Source organism: Aythya fuligula, chromosome 1, assembly GCF_009819795.1.
Source record: "Aythya fuligula isolate bAytFul2 chromosome 1, bAytFul2.pri, whole genome shotgun sequence".
Classification (NCBI taxonomy): domain Eukaryota; kingdom Metazoa; phylum Chordata; class Aves; order Anseriformes; family Anatidae; genus Aythya; species Aythya fuligula.
In genome coordinates this window covers 116,479,888-116,501,784 of record NC_045559.1, presented here as the reverse complement: position 1 = coordinate 116,501,784, position 21,897 = coordinate 116,479,888, and the positions used below count along the sequence as shown (strand labels likewise).

The 21,897-nt window shown below is 36.0% G+C and overlaps 1 protein-coding gene across 11 annotated transcripts in view; it reads left to right on the top strand.

Moving 5' to 3' along the window:
* Positions 1-21,897, top strand: part of KDM6A (lysine demethylase 6A) — a 149,964-nt gene that overhangs the window by 89,262 nt on the left and 38,805 nt on the right. For 6 of the 11 annotated variants that reach the window (XM_032185916.1, XM_032185915.1, XM_032185914.1 and 3 more), the window contains 12 exons: positions 437-491; positions 2,780-2,814; positions 4,982-5,047; positions 6,268-6,361; positions 11,258-11,384; positions 14,143-14,241; positions 14,613-14,832; positions 15,393-15,527; positions 15,972-16,127; positions 16,780-16,875; positions 19,477-19,581; positions 20,216-20,611. In XM_032185916.1, the coding sequence (XP_032041807.1) occupies positions 437-491; positions 2,780-2,814; positions 4,982-5,047; positions 6,268-6,361; positions 11,258-11,384; positions 14,143-14,241; positions 14,613-14,832; positions 15,393-15,527; positions 15,972-16,127; positions 16,780-16,875; positions 19,477-19,581; positions 20,216-20,611 (1,584 nt within the window). The remainder of the gene's footprint in view (positions 1-436; positions 492-2,779; positions 2,815-4,981; positions 5,048-6,267; positions 6,362-11,257; positions 11,385-14,142; positions 14,242-14,612; positions 14,833-15,392; positions 15,528-15,971; positions 16,128-16,779; positions 16,876-19,476; positions 19,582-20,215; positions 20,612-21,897) is intronic. The other 5 variants (XM_032185921.1, XM_032185913.1, XM_032185949.1 and 2 more) reach the window with 3 other exon arrangements.

Genomic DNA, 21,897 nt, shown 5'->3' with positions numbered 1-21,897 from the left:
GAAACAAGATCACTCATTTGCATAAAAATACTCTGTTTTTCTAGATAAACAAATTTGTAGCTTGGATGTTGATCTTCATGAGACTATGAGCTAGTAGTGTAACTTCATTCTCAATTGTGCATTCCGAGGAAAACTTGATTTTCCAATTTTGACCATTCATTTGATGCAGTCATTGTTCAGATGCTGTCTGTTCTAATTATTTTGTGAAGATGTCTTTTGCAAGCTTGCATTGCTAGAAGCATTGCTACATGTTTACAACAAAAATTTTACTTACGTCTAGTAAACACAGTTGAACAGAAATCGGAAATTGTTTTCTTTAAACCACTTGGTAAAATATGGTATTTATTTTCAAGTATCAGTTTGATTTATTCTTAGTAATTTGCCAAAGTACTAGAATTACGTTGTTTGAAAATCAAATCATCCTTGTTTTTTTCAGCATTTTCAGTTAGCTTTGATTGACTGCAATCCCTGCACTTTGTCTAACGCTGAAAGTAAGTAACTTTTAAGTATTTACATTAATTCTGTTCCAGATTAAAAAAAAAAAAAAAAGTCTTATATATGTTCACAATTGTATCAGTTTTTAGTGGGGAAAAAAAACACACAAAATCAAAAGACTCAGAAAATAGAGAGGAAGACTACAATACTTGCTGTTGTGAATGGAGACGGATACTCCAGTGGAACTGTGATTGTTTCAGTAAATGGAATAAGTAAAAATTGAGACTTTTACCATATTAACTGGTCTGATGCCTTGAGTTCTGGAGGCAACTTGCTGTTTGACTGTTAGTTCATTTATTTATTTATAAATGTAGTGTGTGTGCCATGGCTCATATTTAATAGTCATCATTTCAAACTTCATGGCATCTTGGTAGTGTCTTTTTTCAGCAATCACTTTAATGTCAGTAGAATTTATAAATCTCATGTTCAACATCAGTTTTATGCTGTTGAACAAAAATCAGAAAAACATAATTTATTTGGTTTATTAGATGCCACTGTATATCAGTTGGTGCTGGAACATGATAATCTTTTAATGTGGTATAATCTATCATACTGTTGTATGTTCTGTAGGCTGTTACAGAGCATACTGGAGATATTTATCCATAATTAGTGGAATTGTATGCAGGAATAAATGTATGTTCTTGCGTGCTTTGGAGTCTGTAAGAATTAAAAGCCAGACAGTTTTTAAGGTACCTTCATGCTGCACTTGGTGTTGAGTTTGAATTGCCTCCTAAGAGTAAGCTTAGAAGCATTAGATAAAATAATTAAAAGCATTTTTCTATTTCTTAATTCAAATTCTGAATATTCTGTCAGCAAGGGTAATGAAAGGGGTTTTGTTCACACGGGTGAAACTGCTGGCCGCTTCAGTATCAAGCGCCAGCTGCACTACAAAGTCCTCTGCAAAGTATGTCACTTATCAGGAGCAGGCACAGATAATTTTGTAAAATTATTTGTGGAATTCTTACTAGGTCAGTAGGTTCTTATTGTTTTCTACCAGCCATATCATTCCTTATTTTATTTCATGCTCTTTCTTACTGTTTCTCACCGACCTAGTCAGTTTTCACTGTACCTCTGAATATTTGTAAGGCTTTCCTCAGCCTTCCCCCACGTTCCTCCTCTGCCCCCAGATTTATGTAGAGGTACGGCCCCACATAAGGGCTGCTTTGTCCCATGGTGTTGGGCACAGTGCCTGGCAAGCACAGAGGAAGAGAGAGAAGAGGAACGAGAGAGAATTTGTCAGGTTCTTCAGTACCACTTAGTGGAAAGGTATCAGGTACTGTCACATAAATGCTTCGGATTGCCCTAATCCCGTCCCTTCTATTTCTGTAGAGGGCTGTGTGAGTAACAGCAGTACAGCGACTGTCTTCCTAGCCGAAGTGTTTAATACCCAGCATATCTTTTTATTTAGGCTGTCGCTAATGTGACACCTTTATTTTTTTTTCCCCTACATGGTACGGCTTTCTTTTGTAGATTTGCACTGAAAGGGTTTTGCTATTGGTGGGGGGAAAGAAAGAAGATTATTTTTTAGGCAATGAACTCCCTAAAACAAAAGCAGAGGTTTCTCTTTCATCAGTGCAGAATGAAGTTTGATGATACGGTGAACGTAAATGGGAGTGTTATGTGCCCTTTAGCAAAGAACACAAAAAGTTGATTAAAAATTGATTACAATTTTAGATGATACATTTCATTATGATCTGGTTTCTCAAATGCAGTAGGGTGCCTTCTTTTATGGTGAAGGACAACACAGTGTACAGAGGGATCTTCTTCCCTCCCTTGTGACCCAGAGAGAAAACCTGGAGCCCCAAATTACCTGTAACCTCTGTGTTACACTGTTCTGTAGCTCTGAGAAAGAATTCTGTGCAATTGAAATGAGTTGACCTTAGCTCAAACACAGATATTTTCTTATTTGTTTCTAACTTGGTTATGTACAGCAAACATTATCTATATTATGTCATTGTGCATCTCTGCTTAAAGAGATTTTATTGCTAACTTTACTGAAAGGTTAATGGACTCAGCATTTCACAATACAAATAAAATCCATAGACTGCCTTTCTGCACTATGTTTGCAGTCTTGGTGCTTTGCTCGAATACACATTTGTTTTCTGTCAGTTCTGTTTTATTAAATGTGAAATATCAATGTTTACATACTGTTATATTTTCAAAATGTAGTTAGCCTTGGTTTTGCATTGGCAAATTTGAAACATGTTTCTCTCTCAATTGAAAAAAAAATGTAATTCTAATGTCATTCATTATGACTAATAATTTTGATTTCTCCCTCTTACAGTTCAGTTTCACATCGCCCACTTATATGAAATTCAGGTAAGCTTGAAGCTCTTTTTTATAATGAGTTATGAAGTTTCTAACTACGTGATATAATCAGTTTGTGGACTCCAGCTGATTATAGGTGCTTTTGTGAATTGAAGTTAGGCTCAAGTCTTCAGTCGCAGAATAAACTTTATTTACTTCTGTTAAGTTGAAAATACCATGCATGAGGACTCATGCTAAAGTGAAGTATCTATTTTATTAAACATACATTCACTAGTCTCCTAAGTGGGGTACAAAAACAAAACGTAACTTTGGCTAACATGGTAATGGGTATTTTTTATTTTATTTTTTTAAATAGATACATTGCATATAAATGTTAAAAAAAATACATAGTTTCTCATTTCATATGTATTTATATTGTTCTTGCATTCACACATGGTAAAGTCTAAGCAGATACCCAGGTGCCTTTTAAGTATATTTGACATGAAATTTTCGAATTTAACTAGACACATGTGACAGGAGCATGTGAGATCCGAGGACAATAGCACATAAAGCTGTGTTATTAATTCTGTGTCGAATCCCACCGCAGAGTTTTTTAGATGGATCTTTTGGGAAATTACCAAGCACTCACTGAGCTTCCAGGATATAAATAAATTAAAACCAAGCAGCTACTGAAACAGCTATTGTATATTTGTAACCTGACTGACTAGTCATATGACTGTAGATTGTATACTCTCTTATCATGTTTATAGGTATAATATGACTGAGGAAGAGGTGTGACATGAAAACAAAAACTGTTGTAAATAAAACGGATGACAGACAAATTCTACATTTTCAGTCTATTGAAAAGTAGCTTGATAAAGTAAGTGCTGTCTTTCGATGGCACGGTGAAAAATGCCTTTAAGTAGGTATTTATTTATAAATGAAAGTTGTAGATTTGAACGAGGTATTTTCTTCTGAGCTCTTTCGGTGCAGTAGAATATATGAATTCGGAAAGCTAAATAACCCAAAGCCCCCATCCCAAACAACCATTAAGAAACTTCCTGGACTGTTGTGGCTCTGTAAAGCATTAGAAAGACTTTTTATTTGGCCACCAGCCAGATTTCATTTTGAGCATTGGAGCACATCTGACAAGTTTATATAACAAAGCATCCCCCACACGCTAGTTCTTTTGATCTGGCAGAATAAAGCAGAAAGTAGAAAATCTCAGGTCGCCATGCCAGGTGCCTTATAATAGTGTGACCAATGTTACAAATGCTTAAGCTAAGCTTTCTGTCTGGCATTTGTACGCAACGGGAACTTGTAATGCAAGTCAGAGCCAAAAAGTTTCAGTGCATACTGCTGTTAGACTTGGTTTGCCTCGGAGTTCCCCTTGAGGGGCGTCTTCTTTTCTGGAATTTGAGAAACTTTGTACCATGATGGGTCTTGACTTGGTTCTGAATATTACCTTTGGCACAGCGAAGAGGTGTTTTTGGAGTGAGGCTGGATGTTTGATACCTTCTAAAGGACATAGTGCTACAATTCTGTGAACCCTGTCATATATTTGAAAATGAGCTCCTCTCTAATGCTTGATCAGAAAGTGGATTCATTCTGAACAAGAGAACTGCCTGGTGCTGATAAGAACTAGCCATGGTTTTCCTTGGTGTTTAATGCTGGTTTCTACAACTTGATCTCTGGCAGTGAGTCCCTCCAGCTATTCAGGGTACTAGCTCCTACAGTTCCTAAACAAAAATGATGATGATGATGCTTATCTCCCAACCCCCATTTCTAAGACTATTGGTGATGCAGCCAAATATCAAGGATGTATACTCTGATCTTTGGAATTAAAGTATCTGAATAAAAGCAAATTATGACAGTTTTCAGTAACGTTTGAAGGTATATATGTAAACAGATTTCTAAAAGGTAAATAATACAACAAATAACAAAAGTAAAAATTATTCTAGACTTGGAAAACATGCTATTAGATCTTTCTACATCCTTGCAAGTATGCAAACATCTTTTTCCAAGTGGAGATCCTAGTTTTACTAGATACTCTGTTTTACATCCAGATTGCTGACCCTGCTGTCATGCTGTACGGTGAACGTCTGTTCATTTGCCTATCCTTCATAGTCATTAACTACAAATTTTGTTCCCAATGCTAAATTTAAAATTTTTTCCTGATTGTTTTTATTTTGCTAGCCATGGATATTTTATTTATTTATATTATTTGTTTTCTTACCAGTTGTCTGCATTTCATGAACACCAATTAAAAACCTTTTCTACCAACTTCCCCTTGTTCCATTTGAAAGTATGTAATTGCTGCTTTAATTTTTCTTCCTGACTAGATTAAGGTTTTAAAATCAACAAGGTTGTCTGTTTTCTTATCAGTTGTCCCTTTTAAAACACCAATAGTCAGTACTGTGTTCTCTTTGCATATAAAAAAAAAAAAAAGTAACTAAGTCACAATGATTTGTATTTAGTTGGCCCTGTTTATTTTCATATGCTCTTCATTTGTTTGCCAGAATGAAGTCCAATGTTAAACTATCTGAAAGTATATTTTTATTTTTTTTAAAAAAATACACATATATACATAGTGTAGAATTTTTAGAAACTTAAAAAATAAATTACTGGTTCTAACAGACTTCAACTTTATACCTTCTAGACTTTTGTGGGAGAGGAGGAACAGAAGAATTTAGAATAAGTTCATTTAGAATAAGTTCACTTTAAACAAGTTATTGTTAAGGTAACATGAAGATAAGCAGATGTGGACACTTACCAAAAGATAGAAAATAAAAATCAAGAATTCTTAACCTTTAATGTGCGCAAAGCACTTTATACTGTTCCAGAAGTTAATAAAGACCATGATTCTAACCTAGGAAATATGTTTTCTGTTTCAAGTCCTGTTTATATAGGGAGTTGAGAATTGAACGTTTCCATGCTTTAAGCACGTCCAAACTATATGGCAAATAATAAGAGTGCATGCTGTCATTCTCTAGGCATAATCTGTGGATATATTTTAATTGTACATATGGTGGGACTCTTACCATACAACAAATAGATTGGAAAGGCAGTTCAAATATAGCACAGAGAAGGGAGATGCAAAATTATACAAGCCACCAGTTACTGATGATCTTCATTTCTGTTACGAATTTCCTGGGAGTAATTTGTGTAGGTTCTTTTTTCAGATGTAGACTCACAATCAAGCATTCCCCTTAAAAAGCAGTATGTTCATTTTAGTATAAGAAGCATAATGCATGTGTGAGGAGCTGACCAAATTTAATAATTTACAAATTTCCCTTGAATATTTTAAATATTTAATTTATATTAAATACTATACTTTATGGAAGTTATTCTCTTAACATATATATACATCACTCAGGAAAGCTTTCATATGCACTGTATGCAAGAAAAAAGTTTTAGATTTTTTTTTGTCAATGTGTTTGTGTGCTGTCAGTGCTGTGAAATCGTTGCTATTGGTGATCTATTGTAAGCTTTATGATTAATCAATTTACTTTTTTCCTTTTGCAGAGAAAGTATCACTCTGCAAAGGAAGCTTATGAACAACTTTTGCAGATCGAAAACCTTCCTGCACAAGTAAAAGCAACTGTCTTACAGCAGTTAGGTATGTAAAATCAACTTTTATTTTCCTGTGTTTCTTTTTTCTATCTTTGCATTCAGCAATGGTGTTTTAAGGCTCCATTTCCAAAGTGAGTCTTAAACGCTGAGTATCATACGTGAGTTTTTCACCCAAAATAGAAAGCATAACAGTAGATAATTAACAAAATAAGAGAGAAGGAAAATATTTTAATTAAACTTAGAAAATTAAAAAGCTCTTAGACTTGCTGCAGTATCTGTGCTACACGTTTTGGGCAATGAGGGGGTGATCTTTCAGAGCCAAGAGTACAGTAGTTAGAATTCTGTATTCTTTGAATTCTGAATTCTGCCTTGGGGAACATCCCTTGAACAGACAGGTTAAGGGCAGTAAACCAAAATACTCTTTTCTGCTGCAGAATAGGAGAACACTGCAAATGAAAAATTTCCCTTTTCTTTCTTCATAATTATTAGTGTTTAACAAAAAACATGCTCTTCTAACTAAAATTTTATCATCAGATTCCATAACAGAAGCTACCAAAAAAGTGAAAAAACACTACCTTTTAAAATTTGTCATCTCCCATATTTATAGAAAGCTGATAAATCATTTGTAGACAAAAACTTGTAATGGATGGGTAGAATAAATTACATTTGCTCTATATGCCTTCTAAAAGTATTTCCAGAATATTTTGTTAAAATTATTCAATCCAGTGCAAATTCTTCATTCACTTTCTCCATGTTCCTCATCTAATTTATTATTCCAAATATTAATTTAGCCTGCTTATGCCCATCTCTTTTTTCTTTTTATTTTTTTTCCTTCACACAGTGGTTTTTTAATTCAAATCAGTACCCGGTACTAAGTTATGGCCACAATAATATTTTTTTTTTCTTGTAATGCTGGTTGTGTATGTATTTGGAGTGGGCTAATTCGTGTAGCTTTTGATTTTTCTATGTGAAATAACAAATGAAACAGCTGGAATCTTGATGCTGATCTTCTTGTCACGTGACAGTGTTCCTTACATTTCAGTATCCCCTTTAATTTTTTTATTTTTGAAAAATTTTTTTCCTTAACTTGGTACTATCCCACGTAGTATAAATTGTCAACAGTTTCATCCAGAACAGCTACGCATAAAATCAACAAGAGATAGACTGCCCAAAATAGCTTGACCAATGCTTTTGCAACCCTGTTTGCCACGTTGCTAAACCAGAAGCAAAGGCATGGTTGTATTCATGAAATCATACCGCAGGTCTCCGTGCTATCAATCAGAGCAGTGCTGTCTAACAACTGGATTCACTTCCCCTGTTCAATCAGCATAGGGCACCTGGTTGTGATAGTGGGGGTATCTTCTATGTGGAAGAAGGGACAGAGTGGTTTTAACCAGAACATTCAAGGAACAATACTGTTTCTTTTTCTCTTTGCTGCTAATAGTCCTGTTTATCAGTGTGGTGTTTATCACAGATCTGGGTTCTAGCAACTGATAATAAAACACCTCCTAAGGAAGCATGGTCTGGGTGGTACAGTGCTGCTTAGAAAAAATAATAGAAAATACCTGCCATCTGCCAGAATGCTACTGGCAAAAAAACAATCCAAATGTATTTGTATTTCTATATTGAACTTTTTTTTTTTACTCAAACAGAAAAATTATTTTGGCATGAGAATACCTTTTGTTTATTTTCCTTAGCTAGTTAATGTTTATTGAGCAAGAATTGAAATCTAGGGAAGCTCAGATGTTGTTTGGGAGAATTATTAAAAACTTTGCTCCTGTTGCTGGTCTCCAAAGCAGGTCATTGTGGAAGAGAAGCTTGTGATTCTCAAGGAATTATGTATGTGTTTGAGCTGATGCGTGCTAATTAGTTCCGATAGATGTAACAGGAAGATCTGTGCAGTTGGATAAGAACAGTTTGTTTCTTCTTTTTTACCACAATTCATTTGCTTTCCAGACAATAATTCGTTTCACCACTTTGCCTAAAATTACATTAAATAAGGACAGCCGTACCAGATGAGACTGAAGATCAAATCTGTCCCAGTATTCTTTCTCCAATTGTAATTAACAGTTGCATAAGGAGGAGTGTAGGAACAATGTAAGCATCTGCTTTTTCCCAAAGCACCCTCCCAAGGACTTTTGTCTGGGGGCAATCCTAGGAGGTGTCTGTATAATTGGATGAGCCATTGTGAGATAGTAAAATAGGGAAGAGGCTCATCTCTTTGGAGTCTGAGATGATGTTTTTCAGGGAAAAAAGCAATTGCTGTAAGTTCAGCACGAGAATGATTGATAGGCGTAAAACCAACTGAAGCATGAGCCAGGCTGGAACATGCTCTTGCAGAGGAAACATGGTGATTTGCTACAAATTACATTGTAAACTCCTGAAAATGAGCCTGGAACGTGGACAAAATCAGCATTTTTGATTGTAATGTTGAAAAGGTCCCAGAAATAGAAGAGTATTTACTATTCTAGTTGACAATTTGAATTAGGTCTTGCAAAGGAGAAGTTGGATCAGTTTATCAGGGTTTTTAGATTATCGTCTTTCTATATGTTCTTCCATTTTATGCATGAGGAAAAGAGAGATCCAGTTTTTTTTACCTGTGCCGTTCTAGTAGAAAACTTTGTTCTCCCTCTCTTGCCTTCTGCTTTTTTCACCTCCCCTCGGGTAGGCAGATAAAATCAGGAAGCAACACTTGGTTCAGCAGTGAAACTAGATAGGCTTTGCTAGTTCTCGTTTCTGTCTCCTGGAAGTAGATTCTTGTTTCTTATCAGTGAACCTCAGCAAAGATCTGACGATACAGCATGTTATCTCGCAGTCCGGCCAGGTTCAGATTAAGCATAAAATAGGCATCACCAGACAACACTTGGGAAGATTTGGGAAAATATTTAATCTCTGTTTTACCCACGTTTAGGCTTCCTGAGCTATTTATTACCTTCATCTCACTCGGGCTTTGCCTACCACTTCACACAATACATTTTATCCTTCCTATACAATTGCGCAGGTGCATTCAGATAACCACCCTCACATAAACCATTTTTCTTAAAGCATAAAGATTTGCTATATGCTTAAGAACTTCACTGACCTGGGATTTGCATAAAAATTGTGGTTTGTTTATGAAGTCCATGAAAGAATGTTGCATATATTATGTGTCTCTGCAAAAATGTCTGCTTTTTTTTAATTTTTTTTTTTTCCCTGACGGGCAATGTTTTGACTTGATCCATCTTCAGACAAGATAAAGCGCTCTTTTGTCAGCACTGTAACCGCTTGACTTCTAACCTGGTATTTCTCGCAGTCCATGAAATATTCAAACTTAACCTCCTGAACACGGTTTCCAAGTGGAGACTTGGAAACTTCTTAAAACACCTCGAGCAAATGTTGTTCAGTAGATAAAATTTTCTCCTAGATTGCCTATTTTTTAAAGCTTGGAAGTTTGCCTTCCATTTGCAAAAGTGTCGCTGTGACTGTTGATGAGCTATAAGCCCATGGAATTGAAAGAAAAGTACATATATAAAACATATAAAAGAAGTAGAATAAGGTATTTAAGGTGTAGTCGAATGTCAGAGAGTGAAGTAAAGCTGCAAATACTCATTAGTTCAGTTCTCAGCCTTGCTTACTTCATCTTGCATTTCAGATGAGGCAGGCAGACTCTGATCCTTTAAATGATATTATGTTTATGTAGTTAGACTGTATCATGAAGGATAAGCTTAGGGTGCTAAAGCTTAGTGGATATGGGTTTTAAATGGACATTCAGTGCATGTGTATACAAATGTTTGTAGCTAAAACTTTCCTAAAATAGCCAAGGTTTGCCTGAACTGATAAAGTATTTCACAAAGTGTCATTTTTAAGCAGGGTACTACAGAAACATAGGGACAGTCTGTTGTCATATCTTAGAGTTTACAAACGTTAAGCAAAAAGCAATGGGTTGCTAAGACAAATATATGGAGGTTAAGCAAACGGCAAGACATTATTGACCAGTGTGGTTGGTTGAGACTTGAGCAAGTCAGCAGCCTGTTATAAAGGATTTCCTTGTACTCGTGATACTAACAGCAGTGGGATAACTTTGTGACTGCTTAAAGGGGATTCCATTGAAGCGCGGTGGCAGATAGGAAGAAGCTTAAGTAGATGATAAAGATGCTTTATTTGAAATGGTAACCAAGTCTTACATCATTGCTAGAGCAGAGATGTACCTTAATAGCATGTAAAAGATGTTTTGGGGGCACGGATTGTGGAAGGCTATTAAAGTGGAGATAAATAATTTATCTAATGTAAGTAAAAAAGGGAAGGATATGGAAGGATATTGTGTGGTCAGGTGAGAAAATAAAATTATCTTTTTAGCAGGATTTGGTTTGCAGATGAGAGGTGATTCTGTTTGCCAGGGTAAAAGGAAAGGATGTTACAGCAATGAGATGATAACGTATGAAAAATTTAAGTGGAGATACAGCATTTCTTACCAATGTTCAGTTGGGGAATAGTGCAAATATACTTATAGGATGAATATCAGCATTTAGAAGGAAAGGTAAAGCTGAAAATAATATACAGATAATAGATATACCACCATTCTCTCTCTAACGCATTTTTCACGACAGGAAAGGTGCCTCTGTTCAGAGAAGAGAGGAGTTAACATTTTCAAGTTAACTTTTTATAGAGGAAGATTGAGTGGTTAATAGTTAAGCTTCTAACCTTGTAGAAAATGCTTTAAACAAAAACGTTTTAAAACCACCTGAAAGTAATTTTCACTCTAGGTCCTTTCATCCTGTAATTTTAGTATAGAACATAACAAGTAAATTTTAAAAGTTTCATTCATAATAGTGTATGTAAGCAATAGCATTGTATCATATTCCTATTTTTAAAGAGGGACTAAAGCTGTCAATATCCTGCTGTGCCAAAGCATTAAATAGTCTTGGAGAATTTCACTTCTGCCATTTATGGATTCTTTCTGTAGGCTGGATGCATCACACCGTGGATCAGCTTGGAGACAAGGCAACCAAGGAAAGTTATGCTATACAATATCTCCAGAAATCTCTAGAAGCGGATCCAAATTCTGGTCAATCCTGGTATTTCCTTGGAAGGTGAGAGATGACTTTATAGACACTCTTAACTGTATTTGTAGCTTCTTTGAGGATACTGATTATTAGGAGATATCTTTTATGTTGTCCTTAGCAGCTTTGGATGAAAAATGAAGGGAAAAGATGTATGTATCTACTAAAGACTAATTTTCTGAAAAGTATATAGAAAGACAAGCTGCTGACATACTTGGGATGAATATAGATAAGAAGTTGAAATTAATTATATTATCTAAGTGGTCCTGCTTTTTTTGTAGTTATTCAGTTTACACTAATGTCAGTCTCCCCTGCTTGTTTTTACTTTTCTGATTATTCCTGTTTATTTTTTGTCAAAATCCCCCTTCTAGTCTCAACAATTTCAAAACTAAAATATAGGTACTTTTCTCAGGTATCTATTCATCTGCAAACAGAATAGATTACAACTAAATATTAGACCAGGATAGCTCAGGTGGATCCATTTTAATTTCTACTTACGTATTGTGTTCATCTCTACTTGTGCACAGCATTTTTCACTTAAAATTAACTCACTTCGAGATGTAAATCGTATCGACTAGATGACTCTTCTTGGTCTCCTTTTAAAGAAAATGAGGTGCTTTATGAACATGCTAGCAGCAACTCTTGGAATATTTGGGTTTTGGAGAATAACAATCCAACTTGCTTTCTATAAGCTTGAAAGCATTGAGGACAGTTTAAGTCCACATGTGCATGGGTCAGTTCTGTTGAGAAATACGTTACATAGAAGCCTCAGTATTTTCCAGCTCACTTTCTTGGAGGTGCTTGTCAAACACAACTAGAACACACTGTTGTTTCTGTCACCCTAGTTACATTCCTGCAGCTGGTCCTTTAGGACAGGGCTTTTAACCCAGCAGTCTGCAGGCTAAGGGAAGAGCACAGGGAGTGAGTGTGAAGGGCAGAAGGTTGGAGTAGGAGTGGGGAGAAAAGGGTAAACTAGCCAGGGATTGTCTGGCTCATCTCGTCATCTGCTGGCTTAAAATCCTGTTATTTCTTTTTTCCTCTGAAGTCCCATTCCACATGGCTAGAGCTAGCTGATTTCTTATACAGAAGCAGGGCAGAGCCAGGGCTCTGTGGAGTATCGTGGGCAGCTGCTGTGGTCTTGCTGTGCCTCGGCTTTAATGTGGTTGGAGTGAACCCTAGGACCATGCAAATGAGGGTGAGGAATGGAGGAAAAGGGGGAAGAGAAAACCTAGTGGAAGTGTCCCTTACACTCTACAGGGAGGACTACACTGAAATGTTTGTGCCTCATTCTTCCAATCCATACGCTGGCAGGAGAAAAGGAGAGTAATAAGGTTACAGAGCTGGTCTGTCTGTGCATTTGCTCTTCCTCTTTTTCTCTCTCCCTGTGTATTCCCTTGTGTTATTTCTTCCTCTTCTGGCCTTCCACCAAACTGGGTAGCATGTTGATTTAAGGCTAGCTTCCTAGATAACTTGCAAAAAATAAACCTCCACCCCAATCTAATCCACTCCTTCCCCCCATCTCCCTACCCCCCCCCCCCCCCCAAAAAAAAAAAAAAAAAAAAATCACACCACCTTTTTTTAAGGTTTGTTGGGTGCTTAATGTTAATGTTATCCTAATTGGAGTCTTTGTGTATCTGTTAATCAGACAGATTTCCAACATGGAGTCTTTGTGTATCTGTTAATCAGACAGATTTCCAACATGCCTACTGGAACTTGGGTTAGACTGCGATAAAAATGATCTTCTGAAACATTGTGTTGAGATTTAATGTGTCTTTTTAGACCAAGTACCACTAGGTATTAGAGTATTTTCTAGTGAGCCTTGATAATATACAGAATACACCGAAGTGTAGCATGTTTGATGGATCTTCACCTGTACTGGTTTGCTTCGATATTATTTTTTACTAGAATAAATGTTTTCTTGTTATTTATCTGCTTTGAAAGCTGTGAGTTCTTTTTCCAAGAAGGAAACTTACCACAAGCATTATAAGGAATAAGAGCTATTGTAAACAAACCTAGTAAATGCATACGCATTTTTAATATTTTATTTATTTGAAGGTTTTCATTTTTAAAAGGTAGGTATTATTCCCTGTGGTATAATGGTAGTTCTCTTTCAAGACCTGATATTTCTGCTAAAATGCCAGAATACCTGTGAAGTTGTAGTATATAGCTAATATTCAAGTAAGAAAACACAAAAAAAGAATCCAGACAAGCAAGGGTTTTTTAGAGAATGTCTTGGACTCCCTATGTGGTAAAACTGGTATGTTGTTCATTACTTGAAATCTTACTGAAATATGAGAAATGCATATAAGAAATTTCCAAGGCAGTCAAGGACCATCTTGATTGAATTAGTCATTATCTCTTAATGATCATGAAATGCTCCTTGTAGAAGATGATATTTTATTACGATAAGTTTCATGAAATAGGTAGTGTAATTGTTTCTTTAAAATGCTATCTGTAGATAAATATTTTCCCTATTGACCACTGAGATATTGTAAACAAAACAGATGTAGCTCTTCAAACTGTAATATGACTTCTGCTTTCCTTATGAATGCAGCAAGCTAGGGTTTAAACAGCTCTTGGTGTACTTCTCAGATAAACAGTTTGTAATATATGTTGACAAAGAAATTTGAGTCTGCTTGTGCCCAGCATTGAGAAACAGCAAATGTTTGGATTCATCTAGATGAGTATGTATTTGCATGATTTAACATTTATCAGACCAGTCTTGGTAAGCCATCCTCACTGATTAACTTCTTTAAATATTACCAAAGTTCTTTTTTTCTTCTCCCAGGTGCTATTCAAGTATTGGGAAAGTTCAGGATGCCTTTATATCTTATAGGCAATCTATTGATAAATCAGAAGCAAGTGCAGATACATGGTGTTCTATAGGGTAAGAATGAAACAGGGTAATACAGTGAAATTCAATGCTAATGCATATATATAAATGAAGAAAACCAGCTTTTTAACTCCTTTGTGCTCTCAAGTGGACCATAAAGCTTTTTTATTTCTACCTTTGTCATCAGATTTGTCTGATCTGAAGTTTAAATATTACATTTATATTTGCTTTCTCAATTTTTAAAAATAATGAATATGCTTTGTGTATGAGCTTTGCATGTTAAGATTTTGTAAATATGTTGTTTATGCTTATTGCTGTGCTTTATATACCAGCAAAGTTTATTAAGGGCTGTGGGGTGGATATGTATATTTCATTGTATTTTGACTTTGTTATTAATTCTCAACTTCACTAATCTTTCTATTCAGTGTGCTGTATCAACAGCAAAATCAGCCTATGGATGCTTTACAGGCCTATATCTGTGCTGTACAATTGGACCATGGCCATGCTGCAGCCTGGATGGACCTAGGCACACTCTATGAGTCCTGCAACCAGCCTCAGGATGCCATTAAATGCTACTTAAATGCAACTAGGAGCAAAAATTGTAGTAATACCTCTGCACTTGCAGCACGGATAAAGTATTTACAGGTAAAGCTAAAGTTTTAAGAAGCGGGAAATACTCTTCCAAATACATATCAGAGGGGAGGGGAGGGGTAGCACACAAATCTAACTTGCAGTTGTTTGTGGTGTGTATAACCTGTTTTCATATGTATTGTAAGCATATCATAGCCTGTAATATTTTATTTCTTCATTTTTAAGTGAAATTTAATTCCTTATAAACTCTATTTTGCACATTTAATTAATACATACTGTTTTACATCACTTCACTTTTTCTTTGTATTGTCTACATTTTTAAGTTCTCATAACGTAGAGAGAGAACACACACACACTATCTTTCACTCTTGTTTGCAATTTCAGAAAAAAAGAATTATGAGACCTCTGAATCCAGAGCTCATCTTTGTTCTGATTCTCACAAAGGTTTATATTCTGGTTACCCTCTTTATACTTAGCACCTTTCTAAAACCCCAAATTTTAAATCTATCCTCTCTTTAAGACATAATTAGCTACAGCATATAGGAAGATTTCATGGACTTGCTCTTAATAAAGTAGGCTTGTGTTAAATTTGCTTTTTACATAATTTTTCCTAGGCTCAGTTGTGTAACCTTCCACAAGGTAGTCTACAGAATAAAACTAAATTACTTCCTAGTATTGAGGAGGCATGGAGCCTACCAATCCCCGCAGAGCTTACCTCCAGGCAGGGTGCCATGAACACAGCACAGCAGGTGAGAAGTTGGGTTATGTTCTGCAGGTGCCCAGCTTTAAGGGTTCTTTACAATCTGTAGTGGTCAAGCTTATTTTATGGAGTGCAGGACTGGCTTTTATTAATGAAAAGCCTTTGATTTATTTGCAAAGGTATACTAGATCGAGAAGTAGCTCCCTCTAATATGGGAGAAAGATGGGGGTACCAATTTAGAACCTTTGTGGATTTTCATGATTTTAAAAGATTTCATCTTAAATAGAAATGCTGCAGTGGTTTAATAATCCCTTGAAAGGTACACATTCCTCCATTGATGACCATATGGAAACTGATTTTTCAGTTTTTGAGATCGGCTTCAGAATATCTGCTCAGCCCTTTTAAAATATGTGGGCTGTTAAAATATGTAGTTTAAAGGAAACGACTAAGAATATATAGAACCATATTTTTGTCTTCCTTCTGTGATTCTTAGGCTTGTAAACCTCATCATCCAAATACTGAACCTGTACTAGGCCTCACTCAAACACCAATTTCACAGCAATCCTTGCCACTACACATGATTCCTTCTAGCCAAGTAGATGACCTGACCAGTCCTGCCAAGAGGAAAAGAACATCTAGTCCAACAAAGGTATATATCCTGATGAACTAAAGAGCCCCCTACCAAAATTCTATGGAAATATGCACTAAAGTGATGCAGCAAGCACAGAATTTGTGCTGTAAATTTCAATCCTTTGGCATCAAGGTGGGGAATGTTTTTTTTAAAAAAAAAAAAAAAAAAAAAAGAACATTTTTCAGTGATATGTTTAATAAGGAGGTTACAGTTCAGATAGGAAGTGTGAAAGGGCAGTGCAGATTGCTGGCACTATACTACATAGTTGTATAAGTGAAAAAGTACAGTGGTAGTCTGATGATAGAGAGGGAGACAACCATGTCATCCTGTCTATTGCCTTTGCTTATATTTAGAATTCAAGTGTTTCATCATCATGTAATAGTGTTATAGTAGATAAAAGTATTCAGTTTTAACGCTAGTGTACCTTTAAGTTAATTGCATAATTTGATTTGATTGTTTCTCATGGTATTTAGGAATCATTTTTTCCTTTTAATTGCTATGGTACTGTATGGGAATGGTAGAATGAGGTTTGGTGTTCTTTAGTATATTCTCTGTGTATATTGCTATTCTAGAAACAATGACTAGTTCTTTCATAAGATAAAATCTAGATATGAAAAAATGATGTTAACCATTTGAAAGTCAAGCATTTTAACGTAATGTTTTCTCTCAGAATACTTCAGATGTTTGGAGCAGTGGCCATACAGTGTCACATCCTCCTGTACAACAACAAATTCATTCTTGGTGCTTGACACCACAGAAATTACAGGTAAATATGTTAAAGGTTCAGAAGCTTTGATTTTTTTTTCTTTCTTTCTTTTGAGAAAAATACTTCGGGTTTCACATTTCTGATATTCAATGAGAAAGAATACACATTGTGTTAGTATTTATGGATTCCCTATGGAATCTGAAAGATTAGCTATATAAGGAAATAATCATCAGTAGAAACTGAAGGTTTACATTGTTTGAATTCTATAATGTAAGTCAGAACATACAGTAATGCTTTTTTCTTATGATGTTTTAAAGATAGATATGCAAATTGTGACACTTGTGAGCCAAGTGAATTTTGCTTCTCAGTGTAGTGTGGGAGATATTGAAGGAGGTGTAAAAGCATCGTAGCATCTTCTTTTTCCTGTCAGGTAGCTTCGCGTATCAAACTGCATAAACAAACTTGCACATTCTATAAAATGGGATTATTCAAATCAAATCTAACATATTTCTATGAAATGCTAGTTTTTATTTCTGAAACGTTGCTTAAGGTCTTTTTTGTCATGATGCTGTGTTGTCTCTTCAGTTCATGAGGGTTTGCAGTGAGCTTCAGCAGGAATTCCAGATCTTGAAAATCAGGCGTAGCTGGAAACCCTCGCCCATGTATCACAGATACTGCTTTGGATACAGGGAAAAATAAAAGGGAACACAGTGCAGAGACAGAAGGCATTCTGATTGACTGAGCAGTATTCCCCTTAGCACCCAATATAGATCTTCAGCTGTTTCTTTATCTGAACAATGCTGGCTGTACAATGCTGCATAATTTCTCCTTCCCTTCCCTCCATCTTTCACCCCTCACTGCTTTGGTCTTCCCTAATCTTTTGCATCTCTCTCTTCATGCATTCTCATTATTTCTGTCTGCTTATTTTATGTTCTACTACTTTTTCACCTTCTCAGGCATTGTTACAGTTTTGCCTTTTCTAGATCCAACTTCATCACCATTAAGCAGACGCATAAGTAAGCTTCCCTAAGCATGGGATAATGGATTTGCTAGCAATAGTTTGACGAGGTTCCAGCACACACAAATAGGAAAGCCAGGAGGATATGATGCAAGGGGAAAGTGAATAAAAAGTTTATTGTATGTTCTAAATCAGCCTTTTGAAAGTGGCACCTCAGAGGCTGGGTATGGCACGTAGCACGTCCCAAATGGCCCAGCTAACAAAAGCAGATGGGGAAAGGACTCTGTGGCTGCAGAGTAGCCTCTGGGGCTGCAATGTGCCAGCGGAGGAGGCATGGGTGTTGATTTCACAGAGCTGATGGGCAGTAAGAGCACCACTGTCCACAAAACCTCTGCACCCATAGCATGGGAGGGGAGTGCAGACATGCCTTTAGTAGCACTGGGACCAGGCCAGTTTTCCTGATGCCTGCTGCCCTGTTAGATGTCTTCTAAAAGGCAAAATAACAACTGCAGAACACAGTTTTTGGCTTCTGTTTATATGCACAGTACATATACTCCCATGGAGACCCTGTTTTCATCTCACAGTCGCTTATATAATTGGATCGGCCTTACTCATTGCAGTGCCTCACAGAGGGGTTATTAATCCAGGGAGTTTGGAAGCTACTGTTAATCCAGGGAGTTCAGCATAAACCTGTTTTTAACCATTTTTTCATACAACCTTGGATTTTTTGGAAACACATTTTGCAAAGATGTTTAATCAAAGTAGAATGAGCCATATTTCATTTAATACATCACTACCATGTATGTATTACTAATACAACATAATCAAAGCAAAGGAAATGAGAAGGATGTAGAAAAATTACATATGCAGACCTGAAACCAACTAAAGCAAACCTGATTTGGTCATTTTGATTTTTTTTTTCCTTTTTTTCCCCTTTTTTTTCCTTTTTTTTTTAAGGGACTTAAATGATATAAAATAATTCAGTACTTAAAAACAATAGAAATATCTGTATGTCACATTTTGCATAGTGCAACTTTTGACCTCCATTCCACACACATCCTTTTACTTCTCAGATAGCCCATTTGTGTTCCACAGCTTCAGCATGTCATACCTCTTTAAAGCAGTCTTATTGGTAGAATAAAGGTGTGTGTTTCAAAGGAACACAAAAATCAGTGCTTTTAGTAATAAATACTTAAATTTCAGTTGAAAATGAGTTCAGGATTGTATCTTAAGATACTGCTTTCTGTAATTGTTAAATAGTTTTCTGAGTTCTTCATATATTCTGGAGAAGTGTTAATGCATGACTATAGGTCGAATTGACTTTGTACTGAACGACACTAATAAAAGAACAGGACGGTACAAAGATAGTTAAAACATAATGATAATAAGAATTTCATATAATCATGCTTTAAAGTAGTTTTCTTTTACAATACCAGTTCACTTCATTTTATGAAGTGATAATATTATATACTCAAATAATTTTGAAAGTCTCTGTAGTTTTAGTGACTGCTAATAAGGTTTCATTACAGAATAGTATAAGGAGATATGTCTTAGTCTGCATTAGAAATCTTGATCATGTTTTCAGCTTTGTGAATCTTGTCTTTATAGAAAATGTTTAGTAATGTATGCAAGAAAGTTATTAAAACTTACACACAACTGTAATGATTCTGAACTGTACTGTTGGTTTTGTTTTTTTTTTTCAGCACTTGGAACAGCTGCGTGCAAACAGAAATAATTTAAATCCAGCACAGAAACTTATGCTGGAACAGCTGGAGAGTCAGTTTGTCTTGATGCAGCAACACCAGCAGGTGAGAACAAAAATATTTTCCTGTTCTAGAAAACTTTCATTGATGATGGTGTCTGTTGTGCTTCTTGGATTCTTAAGAATTTTTGTTGTACAGAGCTCTCATGCCCTTTACTACATTACATTAAGTCATCTTTTCTTTTTTTCTTTTTTTTTTTTTTTTTTTTGTATAAAGTTTAATTGTGGCTTACTGGTTGAAACTTAATGGTTTTAGTTGTGTTTTATTATAGGGCTACCAGAGAATGTAAAACTTTTCAAGCCACACTTTCAAACTAAAGTGAGTGGATACATCTAAAAGCAGTCTGAGTTGAAAAATACTTACTTGTAGTAAGCCATATTACAGCATATCTCTCCTGCTCTCATTGTTCACTTCTTTCTCTCTTAGTGTCCAACTTTAGCAGTAAAATGCTAACGCTCAAACTGAAGAGCCTAGAAGAAAAGTGTGCCGATAGCTTTACCTTAAAATTCATTCAGCGCATTTGTGAGCATGAGTCATCTTACTTCTCAAAAGCAACTGGGAGGATGTCAAAATCAATATAAAGCTGAAGCCATATGCAATAAAATACACAAGCCTTGTATGATCCTTACTTCTTAAATTCTGTGACTAATGTTCTTGTGCTTTGTTCATCTTCCATTAGATGAGACAAACAGGAGTTGCACAGGTACGATCTACTGGAATTCCTAACGGGCCAACAGCTGATTCATCACTGCCTACAAACTCTGTCTCTGGTCAGCAGCCGCAGGTTGCTCTAACCAGAGTGCCTAATGTCGCTCAGCGTGGAATCCGTCCGGCCTGCCCCGGGCAGCCTATGGCTAATGGACCCTTTCCAGCAGGCCCCATTCCCTGCAGCACAGCAAGAACGCTGGGTAGTACAGACACTATTTTGATAGGCAATAATCACATAACAGAAAGTGGAAGTAATGGAAACGTGCCTTACCTGCAGCGAAACGCACTCTCTCTACCTCATAACCGCACAAACCTGACCAGCAGCGCAGAGGAGCCGTGGAAAAACCAACTATCTAACTCCACTCAGGTATGCAAACCCAGTTTGCTAGTACAGCATGCTAGGAAGGCTTAATAAGCAAGTTGTCATTTGAAGTCTCTCATTTGTCAAACATACAGTGGGTTAAACCTACCTGTTGCATTTTGTCATGTGAAATATATGCATTAAATCAACTACTCTCAAGATAAAGAAAATGATCATAAACCAAAGAATGCAGTTGTGTACTGCTCAACTTCTTACCCTTCCAGAAAAATTTCTTTACCAAGAAATATTTGTACATCTTACTGTTGCTTCTTTAGTGTAAAACATTTGGACTGTGTTTTTAGTGTGGTAGGAATGTGCGTATTTCACAGAAAGCTGAATGTTGTAGTCATTTTTGTCATTACATTGTCATTATGATATAATCATTACCCATATTTTGCTTCCGTATAATCTTTCAAAATTAACATGTAGCAATCAATGCCACACAGTTACTTTCAGAAAAAAATGCCGTCAGTAAAAATCCATGGTGATTAAAGTGTGTAAGGGAACTTTGTGTATGTGTGTGCTGGAACTTTCAGATGGAGTTTATCTTCTGCTTTCAGCCTAAATGTCTGTCTTCTAAGACTATATTCCAAGACTTACCTTGTGGGCCTAACAAGTCTTGTGGAGGAAGATATCATAATGATATAATTCAGTTTTACCAGATTGGTAATACAGTTTGATAGAATATGGTTTTCTTCCTCAAAACTTTGTAAATTTCTTGCTTAGTTATTACTGCATGTTATTTTAGTCTAACATTGAAGAATTAGAGAATTAGAGACATGTACATGCATGCCTACTTAACTTCATATACATTGCAGCAAAAACTGAGATAATACAGGAGTATCTCATGTACAGTGTTACTCAGAAGTAGAAGAGCACTATAACATGATTTTTTAAAACTTTATGTCAATAATGTTATTTACGTGGCTTATAAGCTTGGTTACCTGTTGCTTGCATTAGAATTCATTGTTCTCTTTCCTCTGTTGTCTAAAAGTTCTGCACTGACTAGAGATGTATCTGCTTAATATTAGCTGCCTGTGGTGCTAGTGTGCGTAAAATAGGCACGTGATAAACTGCAGTAGGAGATGACCTCTGTACAGATGGTGCTTCTAAAATGCACGTTTGGAAAGTTTCGGTAACTGATCCAAGGAGAGCTTGTAGTACCACTTACTGTATGCATCGCATCCTTGCTCTGTGTGTATTCAGAGATCAGAATTTCTGAGCCTGTTACGTTCTCCACAGGTACCAAATGAACTCCTGATTAAAAAATTATTTATCAGTGATTAAGTGGC